Source organism: Centrocercus urophasianus, unplaced genomic scaffold (assembly GCF_019232065.1).
Source record: "Centrocercus urophasianus isolate 14NV4802_14NV808 unplaced genomic scaffold, USGS_Curo_1.0 seq_12, whole genome shotgun sequence".
In the NCBI taxonomy this organism is placed as follows: domain Eukaryota; kingdom Metazoa; phylum Chordata; class Aves; order Galliformes; family Phasianidae; genus Centrocercus; species Centrocercus urophasianus.
In genome coordinates, this window is record NW_024884364.1 from 44,159,399 (window position 1) to 44,174,458 (window position 15,060).

At 44.4% G+C, this 15,060-nt stretch overlaps 1 protein-coding gene across 2 annotated transcripts in view; it reads right to left on the reverse strand.

Moving 5' to 3' along the window:
• Positions 1-682: 682 nt before the first annotated feature.
• Positions 683-15,060, reverse strand: part of NHS (NHS actin remodeling regulator) — a 250,432-nt gene continuing 236,054 nt past the window's right edge. Inside the window, exons 1-6 of one of the 2 annotated variants that reach the window (XM_042809641.1) lie at positions 14,638-15,052; positions 13,691-13,883; positions 10,431-10,562; positions 6,244-9,195; positions 5,833-5,959; positions 683-4,554 (exon numbers count right to left, since the gene is read on the reverse strand). In XM_042809641.1, coding sequence (XP_042665575.1) covers positions 3,930-4,554; positions 5,833-5,959; positions 6,244-9,195; positions 10,431-10,562; positions 13,691-13,850 — 3,996 coding nt within the window. In that variant the 5' untranslated portion in view covers positions 13,851-13,883; positions 14,638-15,052 and the 3' untranslated portion in view covers positions 683-3,929. Of the gene's footprint in view, positions 4,555-5,832; positions 5,960-6,243; positions 9,196-10,430; positions 10,563-13,690; positions 13,884-14,637; positions 15,053-15,060 lie in introns of those variants that run through there. The other variant, XM_042809640.1, reaches the window with a different exon arrangement.

Below are 15,060 nucleotides of genomic sequence, written 5' to 3' on the forward strand. Positions count from 1 at the left end.
ATATTTTATGAAATCTAGTGTTTAATTTTCTTCTCACTGAGCATAAAAAAATAGACAAGTATGCAGCAAACAGATAAGAAGCAGATTGTGTCTGCCTCTGTGGGCTAACCTCTTCCTACAGTTCTTGCTTATCTGTATTTCTGGATTGCAAGAGGTGTATAATACATCAGCTGATGATCTACGTAACCGTTTAATACTTGACCATCTGGTTAAAGCAGATGTTACGTAAACTGATTCTCACTTGGAGACTACTCTAGTACCACACCCATGGGGAAATCTTCCTATCTTTGCATGGCAAAATTTCAGATAACTCAGCTACATTCCCCAAGGCTGATTTTTTTTTTTTTCTACACTAAAGCACTAGAACTCTGTCTTTCAGCTTTTCTTTCCACATGCATTTTTTTAAGAACTCATGTACAGGGTTGAAAAGCTACTGACAGAATGACAGATGGAACAAAAGCTTCTTCCCTTCCCCTTCACCTGCAGGCATGCAATTTTAGAACATTTAGTGCACCTAGCTCAGTCTTCTCAATCTCCAAGGAACCAAACTGACTTAAGTTTAAAGGAAAACAAAGATTAAATAGTTTGCAATATTTGATGCCCTGAGACTTACTTTTGGAAATACGGTACTTCTTGTTAAGTATATTAGAGTTCAGATTTCATGACAAGCGAAGGGAAGGTGTGATTTAATTGCAGTCACGTTTATTTGCAGTTTCTATACACACTTTCTAGGTAATCAAACTTTTCCGACACATTTTTTGAGAGGGGTTCACAATGAAACTGTCACCGTTTTTACTAAAAATAAATACAAGACTTAAAGTGTTGCACAGCTCTAAAATATACAAAGGCTTGGATTTAATGTAAACTTTGAAAACATTTTACAAAAGAAACCATCTTTGCAACAATTTAAAAAGTTCATATTTACAAATATTACAAAAATACAAAATGGATGCAAGTCCATAAACCATTGTCTTTTCTGCCAGCATGAACTGGTGCTAGTACCAAAATAGTTACACTGTAACCTTCTTAATTTTTTTTTTTAATTCTTTAAGTCATAACCTACAGTATTTCTCTATATCTGCCACCACTGCAGCAAATGCACTCCATCACTGACCTTTGGCAAAAGCACATATATGCTTTATTTGCTACAACTATTCCATCTCCTCTATGCTGCCACAAGAAAAAAAAAAAGAAGGGGGAAATGTTACTTTTCAGAACTTACAGCTGTGTAATTTCCTTAACATCAGTGCAAACAACAGAACCTAGGTTGGAATGATGCTTCACTGGTTGCCTAATGCATGTGCTGTACTTGTTTCAAGATAAATGACGTTCCCTTCGACAGCTTGTCCTCTGGTGTTATTTTCTCTGACCATTCTCTGTGTGAAGTACTGCCTCACAATTCAAGTTGCTTTTAGTGTCTATATATTGATAAATGGCATCTATGAAATTGTTCATTGGTAATAAAAAGTGCTGTCACCAATGTCAATTCAGCTGTATTCTCTTGACAGTTTTGAACGATTCTTTAAACATATGTAATACCTTTTTGGACAAACGTTTATAAAATTGCTCTGGGTAAAACTTCTATGGAAAATGACTCAAGATGACAAACTAAGTATTTTCTCCTAATATCTAAGCTTCCTCGTGTCTTCCAGAAAGTGTTTTGTTATACACTAAGCAATTCCATAGAACGTTCACTCATTCACTTGTGTTTTGGCTCCTTTTCTTAACTAAGCGACAAATAAGTCTGCCATTTATTTTCAAAACCTTGCTCCACCTGCCCTTTTTAAAACTGTTTCAGACTTCCTGATTTTCAAGCCTTTTAGCTGATATACTCTGATTTACACCCCTCTATATGTGTTGACACATACCACATGCATAGTAATTCCACCTCACATACTGCACACAAGCAGACGACACAGGAAGACGGTAGGATACCCTGAATTACATATTTTGTAGTGTATTGGAAATACACTTATTGGAAAACCTTATTGGAAATACCTCTGAGGATTTGTTAAACCCCTCTGACTTGCTCAAACTCTTAAAATCATAAGAACCTTCCTCTTCAAAACACAATCTGCCTGCTTTTAAAACTCTTCGGCTTTATTCATTACATGATTAAAAGCAAAAAAAAGGAAAAACCCATTTCACACATCCCACTTCCCTATCATTATGCTTAAAGCCAGTTTTGAGTTGATTTCTTTAGGATCTAAGTATGCTCTTTCTGCTGTCCCATTCAATCTGTCCTACTGCGTACCACCTTTCTTCTTGCACTATTTCTCTGCACTAACATCCCTTCTATTCCTCTACTCCAAAGCATATCCTACAGCAATCGACACCAACTGCACGAATCTTGGACAAAGAGGGCCTTTTGGACTATGCTGTGAAAACAGTGGTGGCCCAAAGGAGAATCAGACCAACAACTGGTTGTATTTCATTTAAAAATTAAAAGTATAAAGCAACGTGTGGGCTGAGCTTAAAAGTATGAATCCTTTCAGTTTTAAGACAAGAAAATTCAAGTAACTTCAAGTAATTAAGCTTTTATTTCCCTGCCTTCATATATATCAAAGCAGTTGCTTTGATTTGTCTCCTCTCCCAGCCCATCCCAATCCCCCATCCTGCTGCATGCTTCTGGTGAACCCAGACGAAATCCAAACGTCTGTGGCCGGCACAAGAAACCAGAGCTGTCCCCTCTGCAGTTTCGCAGTGAATATAAATAATGCATACACATACCTATTTCCCAGCTACATTTTCACAGTGTCATTTTGGTAAATATTTAGGTAGCATGAATCTCATCAGCACAAAGAGAAAGCTTCACTGAAAACTCATTGCAGATATTTACTGATAAATTGAAAGCGCTTGTTGCATGCTTATCGTTTACTTGTTTCCCTTAAGAACCAGAAACTAACCATGTTTAAAGATTATCGTTACCAGGTTATGACTGTGTTATGTATCCCAATAGCCTAATAGGAATATGAAACCAAGTATTATTTCCTCCTGATTCTTGCTGAATCAATCCCTGTTAACACGAAGACCTGCGGGCACCCTCAGATGCGACCATTTGGGGCTTTGTGTTAGGAATGACTTTGTTCTGTCAGAAGCACACTGTCTTTCCAACCAATGGTTGCGCTAAAACTCACAGCTGCACTTCTCAGTTAGCTTGTTGGGGCTATGCTAGAAAGACAAATGGTTACTTCAATGTGATCTCTGTCAGCTGGTAATTCGTAGCTGAAGTGGAGAATTCCTTTTGACTGCTAAATGTCTTCTTTGAGGCTTATGGCACCAAAAGTGGTTACTGATGGCCACGTGAACTTATGTTTGATATGAAAATGGTATTCACAGAATACAGTTATTACATTTGATTCCTTTTGTCTTCTATAAACAAAGCCGTTATGCAGGAAATTGTTTGCCACATGTCCACTCTTTGATAGTTCTATTTACAAATTTTTATCAAAAATATGGTATTTACATGTGTTCTGTTAATTTCTTCTAAATTTTGTTTCAGCTCATTTTTGTGTAGAAAAATACCAATCCTCGAGAGCATTTGCTTTTTTATTTTTCTTCCTAGGGAAGCACTACAGTGAGGGATTTGTTTCTAGATGGGCAGCTTCTGGGAAAAAAAAACAACACAAAAAGTCACTTTGAACTCTACGAAAAGTGTATAGCCATGAAATATACAGTGACAACAGAAATGAGTAGGATAAGCCAAATGAAGCTAAAGGAAAACAGAACAGACATAGCCTATCTTTCCACTTTCAGAAAATAAGGTCATAAATAGCTACAGCTGTGGTCCTCTGTTTCCCCAGCATCCTATGAATACAAGCACATTTAAGCATTGATATTGCCCTGCAATTATTGTTTTGACTGCTACAGCATTGGCCTCTTCTATTCACGTCCTCACTCAGCTCACATGGTGTCGCAGTCCCTGGAGCCTACGTTGAGCTCTGAGAAGAGCGGTCATCATGCGGGCTGCCGTCTGAGTTCTCGGTCTCCCCCTCTGAGATGGCCTGCATCGGCGTGTTATACAGCCGGCAGCGCACGCTGTACCTGCTGCTGCTGGCAGCTGGCGGCGCCCGTGAGCGCCCCACTCGTGAAGATGCTGACATGGGAAAGCTCTTGGGGGAGAAACCTTCTGCGTTGACCCTCGGTGAGCAGGGGGACAGTGGGGATGATGCATCGGGGCTTGTCACTGAGGGACACTCGTCCTGGCTTTGGGAAACATCCGCTGTCAGCTCTCCAGGAGACTTGGGCAGAATAGGGCTTTTCAAGATTTCTGTGGCAGACATCCTGTAGCTAGAATCAGACCGACTGCCTTTTTTAAGGAGCAGTAGTTTAAACTCCTCGTTAGATGTGTTGGACTTTTTGGCATTCCTGTATATCAGCCCAGGGGACCTCTGACTGCTCATGGGAGCACCTGCGCTGCTGGCGGATGATGTGCTGCTGGTGGGCAGCGTACTGCTGGTGGGAAGCTGGCTGCTAGTTCCAGAGGAAGCTCTCAGTCTGTTCCTTACAGACAGATCTCCGGAGTCCTTTCTCCCAAGAACTTTCCTTTTTGATCTGTAAAAGTACAAAGAAACACTCTTTCATATGCTATCTTTGTAGAACGTTTCCCACTAGTCTGGAGTTCACAGATTGACTGTGCTTTCAAACGAACGTGGTCTCTCTTAATCCCTCTGACAAATATCAGAGGCTGTCAGTGACTGGCAGTACTTAAAAGCATAATAGCTCTCGTGCAAGGAATGAGGCACTGTGGCACAGTCTCTCAGAATCTTACCTGGCTCTTTTAAAACAATTCACGTACAACCTGCTATTTATAAAGACAGTGATGTCTACAGAGTCCCAGGTTAGCCAAATAATCACGATAATCTGTTCATTATTAGAAATTTTTAATTTCAGCTGTGATTGAAAATTTAAACTGAATGCAAAATACTCTAAATTTGAAGAGATACCTCCTCTTCATTCTTGGTATGGCAACTCACTTATAAGAATAGAACTGGTGGGCAGCATGCAGAAACCAGTGCGGGGAGTTTTCTTTGGAGACGTGTTTGCTAGACGTCTGATAGCAGACATTTGTTAGACGTTTGTTAGCAGCCTGATCTTATTTGTAAAGCATCCTATATATGCCATAGCAATACTCATAATGCACACATGTGACCAGCACCTGCTACTCCTGACCCCTGCTAATATGGCTAGCACCACAAACATCATTTTATAAGGCAAACAGCCGTAATATGTAAACAGCCATAATATGTAAGAAGTATTACCCTTACTACTTACTTTATCACTCCCCCTTTTCAGCACTATGAAATGAACATTTGCCCAGCAGACTCATCAGTGCCCAGGCACTGGGTTGCCAGAATGTGATGACATTACAGAACATGGAAGCAGAATGGCATGTGAAATACTGCCTATAAAATCAAGCAGCAGCAAGCTCTAAGTGGGACTCAGTCCAGAAACACAACTGGGTGGCAAAGCTTGGGTGGCGAGGTACACCTCCACCATTATCTGCTTTCTCCAAAGGCCTGAGTGACTGAACTTCTAAGTCAAGTCTAGATTATAATTATTGTACCATCTGCCAATTATTACAAATTTGATCCAATCTGAGGAGAGTTAACTCATCCCCATACTTGCAAGGCCAGGCACCAGTGAGACTTCATGACATCCAGCATCAGTGCTGGCTGGGATTTTTCTGCATGCCTTCGTCATACTACCACAACAGCTATGAATGGGGTCAAGATAGGGCTCAACCATCAGATAATTATTCTGCAGTGGATGACATGCAGCTGGGGAAAGGATGGCTGGCTTTTATGGTTCATAGTTGCAAGGTTAGCTTACCTATGAATGACTGCAAACAGGTCCTCAGTAGTACGAGGTTTGTTGGGAGACACAAAAACATCCTCAGCTTCAGCCTGAGAGTCTTCACTCAGAGGGGACATGATGGAGTCGTCGCTTGGAGAAGACTCTGAGATAAGTACAGAAACCATGGTTAGAGTCAGACCACTGCTATATTTTGAAAGAGCACTGCTAGTGCAAGGCATAAGCTTGATGTGTAAACAAGTGGCCAATGCTGGCCATACAGACTTCACCCTCTAATCTCTGAGTGGTTGCTGTGCTGTCAGCCCAGGAGGGCTAACTGAGGCATGCCATGCTGTGTGACACCTCCAGGGCCCTGGTCCTTCATCCTGATGTCAGTGACACCCCCCCATGCAGAACGAACTGCAGCACAGAAAAGAGGACTCAACTGACCTTTCAGCGATGGCTCTTCTGTTCCACCTGCTGTCTCGTCTGCCCTGCTGGTACCAGAGGCACTTCTGGTAGGAATACCTGATGTGACGTTCTCCTGCTTGCAACTGGCTTCACTGAGCAAGTTTACTGCTGCCGTCTCTGATTCGTAGCTGATATTCCCAGGCACGTGGTGGCTTAAATCGAGTTGGTGCTTAAGCTGATCACTGACATCTGCTCCCTCTGCCTGAGCAGGGCCGTCACTCGCCATGCCGAGCTCCAGCTGCTGCCCACTGCCACAGAGCTCAGGCTGGACCTGCACATGCTCAAGGCGGCTCTCCGGTTCTGCTCCCCTGTTTGCATTCTCTGCTTCATATTCACCTGTGAGGAGAGCTGAGCCTTTCTGAAATCCTTCTGTAGAAACTGCAGAAGTCTGACTTATAGCACTGTCCGGCAAATGCTCAGCGGCTGGGGTTATTTGGTCCTTCACAGTTTTCATTTCAACCACAGCCACACTTGCTGAAGGTATAATTTCCTGCTCACAATTACTCTGTCCACTGAAAGAGGAGCTTTTTTCTAAAGATGGCTTCCCAGGGCCCGTTTCTGCTGGGGAGGAGTCAATATATGACACGATGGCTTCCTCAGTGGAGTACTGCCGTGATACTGTCTTCTTGGCTAGGAGTGGCCTCATTTTCCCTGGCGAAACATCACCAGCCACCAGTGTGGGCTCTTGGATGCAGAGCAGGTCGGGGATACTGCCCTTCTGCTTCACTTCTTCAGGCCTGTTGATGGCCCTGAGGTGCACGGACTTGAGGACGGAGGGAGTGATGGCAAGGGCAGAGGGATGGCTGGGGCTAAGGGCTTCCCCCACTGCGCTTTGCTTGCTGGGATTGAAGGCATGCAGCTGGTGCCGGTGAGCAAACGGTTTATTCAAGACGCTGTGAAGAGCACTTAGGTCTAGATGGGTTGGAGGTATAATTGGGAGTTCGAGGTCTTTGCTTGCAGACATGGTGCCATCCTTAGAGAGCGGCTGTTGGAGTGAGGACTTCCTCTCGGGTACTTTTGGCTTCCTCTTGCTGCCCCCTGGGGACAGTGGTCCAGAGAAGAAAGCGGTTGGGAAGGAAGAGGTCGGTGTCTCTGACTGGCTGGAGTACCCGCTGGAAGGTGAGGCCAGCCCCGCCAGCTTCTCTGGGGATGCCAGTTTGTACTCGCTGTCAACGGAAGGCAGGGATGGGGTGGTGGCCCGCGACCCAGACTGGGATGTCTGGGACTCTGAGCTTTCTGGTGACTTGATGCACTCTATGACTGTGGTACCCGTAGCAGTGCTCGAATTAGACAAAGACCTGTAAGGATCACCAGATTTCAAGTCATTCAGGAGCCAGAGGTCTGCATAGTGAGGTTGTTCAGCACCTTCATCTTTGAAGGACGGCATGTCAGCTGTATCGAACTGAGCGTCCTTCATGCTGCCATCACTCTGGCTCACCCAGGGCAGCTCAGATTTGGGTGGCAGGCTAGAGGCCTCTGCTCTGGAAGGTGTGTTGGAAAACTCAAGTGGCAGTTTCATTTCCCTGGCAGTGTGCAACGTGTGCTGCCCACTGCTAATCTTTGGTTCTTTCTTCTCGGGAAGATCCATGCTGCTCTCAGATTTCCTTAAAGATGAGCTGCGTTTTGGTGGAGCTGGCTTTGCCTTTGGTTTCTTCAGAGAGATGCCCTGCCGTCCCTGCCTCCTGTGACTGATGCATTCCTGCCAGGTGCAGTCGGCCAGGCTGGAGGTCACACTTGCCACCTGGCTGCTCTCGGAGCCTGCAGCTGCATAGTTGCAAATATAGCTCTTGTTGCCTTTGAGACCACAGTCAAAGTGCATGGAGGTATAGTATCCTTCAGTATCCACGGAGAAGTGTGAGCTAGTGTCTGCCTTGTCAGAGGGGCTCTTCTCTAGGAAGCTGTCGTATGTGCCCATGCTTGTGAAGCTTGGGCATCCCAGGCTGTCAGCCTTTGTGCGCTCAGGGCTGAAGTCCTGGCGACAGGATGCATCGTGGTGGTGGTGCAGATAGTTCCACTCACTGTCACTCGTGTTGCTGTTGTTGGGGTCATCGAGCAGATCTGCCACAGTGGAGGTGAAGGAGCTCGCCCTGTGGCCTCTGACCTTGTCCACGTGGTCACCATACTGCTCTGTGATGAAGACACTTGAGTCCTCGTTGGCATTGGGAGCGGTGTTGAGAGACAGCTCGGAGTCACAGTGCGAGGAGCCAGTCAGTGGTGGAGAGGCGGCAGGAGGAATGGTTTCGGATGTCTGAGAGGGACATGTGGAGCTGCTCCCACTCCAGTTCCCACTGGAGGACTGGTGATCGTCCTTCTGATCCATGTGGCTGCTAAGCAGGACTCCTGCTGTGGAGATGGAGTGAATGGGGCTCCCAAAAGTGTCTGAGTTGGATGAAATCTCGCAGCTTCCTGAATCTGCCATCCTTGACAGTCGAGACCTCCCTCTCTCACCGATGCTGTGTTCAGGGCTGTGCAGGTGCTGAGGACAAGTCAAACCCAGGGGCTGATGCTCTTGTGAACCCTGTTTGCTCAGGACCTCCTTTCCTTTTTTTGGATGCCTCTCCTGGCTGGCTAGGAAGCACTCTGCTTCATATGCTGAACTCTTGGTGGTAGCAGCTGTGTCGCCCTCGCTGGCTCTTGCTCCCTCACGAGGGAGGCTCCGTGAGCGGATGCGGTTGCTGACAGCAGCAGCGAAGACGGCATCCCCGTTGTCTGCCAGCACCAAAATGTTGCCAGCAGAGTGTGAGAGGGAGGCAACCACACTCTGCCCCCTTTGTGCGCGAATGCGGCGCCGGGAGGGAGCGGCGATAAGGATTTCTTCTGTCTGGCACTCCGAGTCCCTGGTCCCTGACCGTCGGCTGCTGGCACTGGAGAAGTCCGGGTTGGCATGCACAATCACATTGCGCTCCCTTGCCACCGGTGACTCATCCGAATCTAGGGTACACGTAAAGCTGGGTGAGAGACAGCTTTGGATGTCCTGACATGAGACGACCCACAAAGCAACCCAAGAAGCATATCTGCATTTAATCTTGCTGAGTGTTGTACCAAACCTAACTGCTATAACATGTACATAAGGCAGACCTCATCCCAATGAGGTGGGAAATTCTCCCAGTACCGCAATGTGATATCAGTTCTCCTATTTCTGCAATGTGATCTCATGTAGAGCTGATCTTGCTGTGGTAAATATTAAGATGAATATTAACTTCTTGTTTTTTGTCACTGTAGTGCAAGTAGCTGCAGGCAGTTTTCAGGAGTAGCTGCCTGACAAAGCACTCCATAAACTTCTAAAAATAATTTCGTTTTAACTACATATCTTTTCAGAATTTCCATTATCTGCTTCTTTCCTACCAAGAATATTTGCACAGTAACGGGATCTTTGTTTCATAGGTTCTCTGGTTGCTTATTCCCTATGATAAACACATTCTTTATGCTTCCGATTAAATTTCACAGTGAGCGACGAACCAAGGTATCAGAGCCACCTTCAGGTGCAGATGAACATTAAGTAATAATGATCCTGTTCATTTATTTTTGGGTTAAGATCAATTTTACACTTGATTTGCCTTCAACAGAGTTGCTCCTAATTCACCTGGAGAAAAAGGTGAGGTAAGCTACTTGATTTCAATTATTCTTGGTAATAAAGAATGCAGGGAAAGAATTGAGGACAAGCGTGACAAGGAAAAGAAACTTTTAGCAAAGCTTTCTGTGGGGGTACCAGCAGCTGTCTCTAATGCGGATATCCAACTGATAGCTGAGTGAGCTGTGGCAGCTCATCACTTTGCTGAGCAACATCTGTCATTTCTTTACCTTAAGATCCCCTCAGACAAGAAAAAACTTTCACTTAATCTAGTTACTTTTTATGCACGCAACTATGGGTTTATAACAAAAATTAAATGGAAAAAAAACAACAACTGATTAACATTTACACAATAAGAGTTGAACACGTACATCTATATTACTCGGTAAGGCCCCCAGTATATCGGGGCCATATGGAGTAATATAGCTTTGCTGACTGCAGTAACTCAAAAAAACAAAACACACCATTTCCAAACTCCACAACCAGTTACGCTTTCAGGGTTTTGCTTCTTTGGAATGCCCGCTACCAGCTCAATAAGCCTGCAATTTAAGTTGGTTAGAAAGCTATCTATGGAAGAGTTGTATTTATACTACACCTATTTCTTGTTGCACTCTTCTGGGGATGCCAGAGATGGTTTTCCTCCTCCTCAACTTTCGTCTCCGCTGTAGTACAGATTGTGAGTGAACAAGAGAGCAGCGTATACTAGCCTCTCTGTCAAAACCAACTCCTGCAACCCATAAATAGGTCTCATTAGCCTTTAGAAATAGTAAACAAAATTTCATGGCTGGAACACAGTGGAAGTATGTGAGCTTGGATTAAGCCTGTGAATAAACATAAGGGAGCCCTTATGTAGCTCTTACGTAAATTATATTACAGTGTATCACAGTTTTACATCTAATTCCAGCTCCCCATCAGCAGCCTGGTCTGCCAGAAGTAACAGAAGGAGTGAAGCAAAAAAAAAAAAAAAAAAAAGAAGAAAAGAAAATCAGAAAGAAAAGTAGATTTGAGAGCTCTTGGTAGCAGGACATCTTTCTTACAACTATTTACCCATCTGTCGTAAGGACAGTGGTGGTAACTTGTCAGAAAGCAGTAATCTATGTAACTAAAGCCTGATTTACTTTAAGCAACTAAGCATAAGAAAACAATTTAGATTTTAATGTCATATTGTAGTAGCTGAGGGCTTCTTAGGAGACTGATATGCCAAAGGGGCTAACGTTTTGGAAAGGAAGAAGGCAGCTAAAAGAGGGCCAACTCCACATACAAGTTCAGAAAACACTCTTTTCTTTTTTCCACATGACCAATAATAAAAGAAATGGGGAGTAGATACTGTTGTGTACCACTACATGGTCTGACTTTCCCAAGTGCTCTACACTCAGCAGGACATGTGGGAGTCTGCTCAGGGAATCAGCTCACACATTCAAGGTCCTAAATGTAGATTTAGGAGCCTAGGTTCACGTGCACATCTATTTATAACCATGGTCACGCAGAACAGGCAAGAATTCCTCATTTGCTTTATGTTTCCATGGCATTACCACAGAAAAGTCTCTTTCACTTTGCTTTTTACACTGTGGTCAACGTAAAGTTAAAAGGAGGCTGGCCGAAAGGCCTGCACCTGCCTGTACTGGCTCTTTGCACAGCTGTATGCTCCTGCTCTCTGAAGTTGATGGGGGATGGGAAAGAAAAAATGTGCCAGGTCCATAAAAACTCTAACATTGGGATCACTGGTAAAGTGGTTTGTAATCTTAGGAAAAACAAACGAATTGAAGAAAACAAATAAAAAAAAAAAATCTGATAAAAACCATTTTAATAGCGTATAATTATATAAAACATAATTATACACAGACGTACACATACATATTACACTACATAACAATGTAAAATGTTAAAAAGTAACTTTCTTGTAAAAGTTCTTCTTGAAATCTACTACAGTGAAATAGAGGCTTCAGACAGATGTCCTGTAACCACCAATGCCCCTGAAATAAGGAGAGGAAGAACTTTCTTTAATATGGAAGGAAAGTGCTGTAAACTCCAACAACAGTCATTTTTTAAAAGTGAACATTTCTTGGGGTTGGGAGAAGCTTAAAGAACAAAACAGAGGAATGAAAGCAAACTCTTTGAAATGAAAATCAATCAGAACCATTGCTGGGCTTCCAGCAATTGTGAGTTAGCTGAACATGCTCTGTGTGCCAGATGCATGGGTCATCTCCAAGAGGAAAGTGAAAGAGGGTACATCCTCCCCGTGACGCATACAAATTATTCCCATTAGTGCTAATGAGAATGATACACATAAACATCCAGAAGATTACATACCATTCTTGATCTGTAAAACTGATCGGGAAATTTGGTTCCAATGTATGGCAGGTGGAGTCTAGGCAAAAATTTCTATTACTGGAAAAGTTGACATTGGTCCCACTGGTCTACTGCTGTATTTCTCCTATGCACTGCACTGTGTGACATTAGTGATGTTGAAAAGCCTTCATACTGAGGATCCTATGTGCTACATATGAGGAGTGTCACTCTAATGCATTGTGGAAGTGTGCCACACTGCTTACTTCCTTCTTCAGGGATGTCCATTGGGAGTGCCCAGCCTACACCACGCAGCCCATTCAGGCAGCTCTGCTGGCGGGTGGCCTGACCCCACGCTGTCCCCACAGCTTCCCGCTGTGGCTCCTGGCTGCCACCTCCCTGGGCAGCAGATCTCATGGACACCTTTACTGCCCAGAGCAGAGGGGCACCAGGAGTGCATCACCGTCACTGAGAGGAATCACCTGGCACATGGCAGAGCAGGAGGGATGCCGCCTGTACAGCAAGCAGCCAGACCCAAAGCCCCAAGCTCCCTGGCTGGGACTGGGGCCATGCTGGGGTGTGCAACCCTCCTGGCACCATAGGTGACTGGGCAGCCTGTCCTGCAGGAAGGCTGGGCACTACAGACAGACACAAGCGGGAGCAATGTGATGTAACTTCCCTGCTGTCCCTCAGCTTCTGGAAAAACACTACGAAATATTAGTATGCTGTCTGAGGTTAGCTGTAAGTTCCCTGCTTTTCTTCCTGATTGCTTATTTTAAAGTCTGTAAGTGGGGAAAAGTTAGTCCACTTTATGCTCAAAACTTGGTGCAAAATATAATTGAGGAAACATAAACCTTGTTTTTACCATAGCCTTCTGGAAGGAGAGAAAGAGAAAGAGAGAAAAAGAAAAACAACCTGATTTTTGATTCTGGAAACAAGTCGTCTATCACATTTAGTCAGTGATAAAGCTGATCCTTACATAAACAGATTCTTCTTTAAATAAATCTAGTAAAATGCATCCAAATGTTACGTAAATAAAAGAAAATGCCATTACTATACCTTCAGCATAGCTGCATGTAAAGAGATCTCAGAGTGATGGTTTACATGCTACACAGTCGTGACTTGCATATTTAAAGCACTGCAAATAGTAGCCTACATTCTCTAGTTTCTCTTCTCCTGCTACACATGACAATCATATGATTAGTTTCTGTGGCTTTCTGCATTATTTCAGTCAGCCACATTCAAAAAGCTATTTGAGGTCTTTGTGAATACAGGCTGCAGGTTATATACACAACAAAAGTACACTGTTTATGCAGGGAACCAGTGTTACGCTGTACAGCATGACTCACAAAGTATGGGCCAAATTAATCCTAGGTGCAGCTTCAGAGACTTCAGCAGACACGCATAAAGGATGAATTTAGCCCACTGTCCTCCAGCAGCTGACCCTCAGGCTAGGGTCTTTGCCCACAGACTATTAAATCCAGTGACTTCAAACAAATTAAACAGAATAAGTACTTGACCTCCCTTGAACCATGCAATAAATACAAAAAAAATAGAAGAGATTTGTACCAGTGACATTGATGGGGATAATGCAAGAAGAAATCACTTGGGCATCTTGTTTCATTTTCTCCTCTGGAGTTGGGAGAGGTAGTGCTTTACTCCAATTGGTTTGTTTATCCAGTGTAGAAGGGATATTATGTATTGGATTTTTCGGCCTCTGCCCTAACATGACATCTGTATCTTCGTCCTCTGGTGGATGGGACTGCAAATGAATACATTCAAAATCAGTGTCTACCATTCAGGCACATGAGGCTACTGTTGAAACAAAGCAGGCACACAGCTCAGCAATCAGTTACAGGCTGCAATGGCAAGCTGCTCTCAGCAAGTCACACAGTACAGGCTGAAATCACACACCGTTCACAGAAGACAGATACCTCGTGCATCCTTTTGAAAGCACTGCTCTGCTGGCTGCCCGTGAGGACCGGCCCCTTGTACACATTTGTTTGAGGACAGGCACCAGAAGGCCCAATGCCTTAAAAAAGAGCCCTCCGTGCTCCAGGAAACCATTTGCATTTCATTTTTACAAACTATGGACACGAGCAGAAAACAAGTTACAGAAATCCAGTGGAAAGTGGCAGGTGTTAGCAGTGCCAGGGTCAGGAGGACACTGGCCAAAGGAGATGGGCTGCCACCAGAAGAAATTCAAAGTGTTGTTTAGAAACCATGCACATTTTTACAGCGTGTTAAGAGAAGCACTAGATACAGAAGGTAAAGTAACAGAGAGAAAAGTAAACTGTATGGAAGCAACACAGATGCTTTGTTCTCTTTCTGAAGCAATAAAAGTCCCCCAGCAGCACCTTGTCCTGCAAAGCTGCTGTAATGCTGCCTATAACAGATAGATTAATCACATTGTTACGTGGCACTAGCTACAAACCCCTGTTTTGGATTTTCCTTGTAAAAATAATAATAGTAAAAAAATACGTTGTTTTGGAGGAATACATGGGAGAAACACTCACCTTTTTCTGCCCAATTCCCCCCCTTTCTCCATGAGAACACTTCCAGGAGCAGACAACTCTTCCCCCAGCCTAGGAAGTGACTCTGCCTGTTCTTCCCGCATGAAGAGCAAAGCCTCCTCAGCTGCCCTTCTCCTGAATCCCCAGCTGCTGCCTACCCAGCTTCTCCCTTATGACTTCTGTTTATGCTTCACTCTCCAATTTGTGGTGATTTTTGGCGAGGACAAAACGCTGCATTCCCCAGCCTGGCAAGGTCCGGCAGGCAGCGGGATGACACTGCCTTTGTAGTGCTGCCATCCCTCCCCGGCTCCACATACATCCCAGGGAACGAGCTGCCTCTGGCTCCAGGCAGCAGCCCCAAAAGCGTTCCAGACCCTAAGGCAGGGTGCAGGGGGACAATCACTTACCTGGCCAACCTTGCCCCCC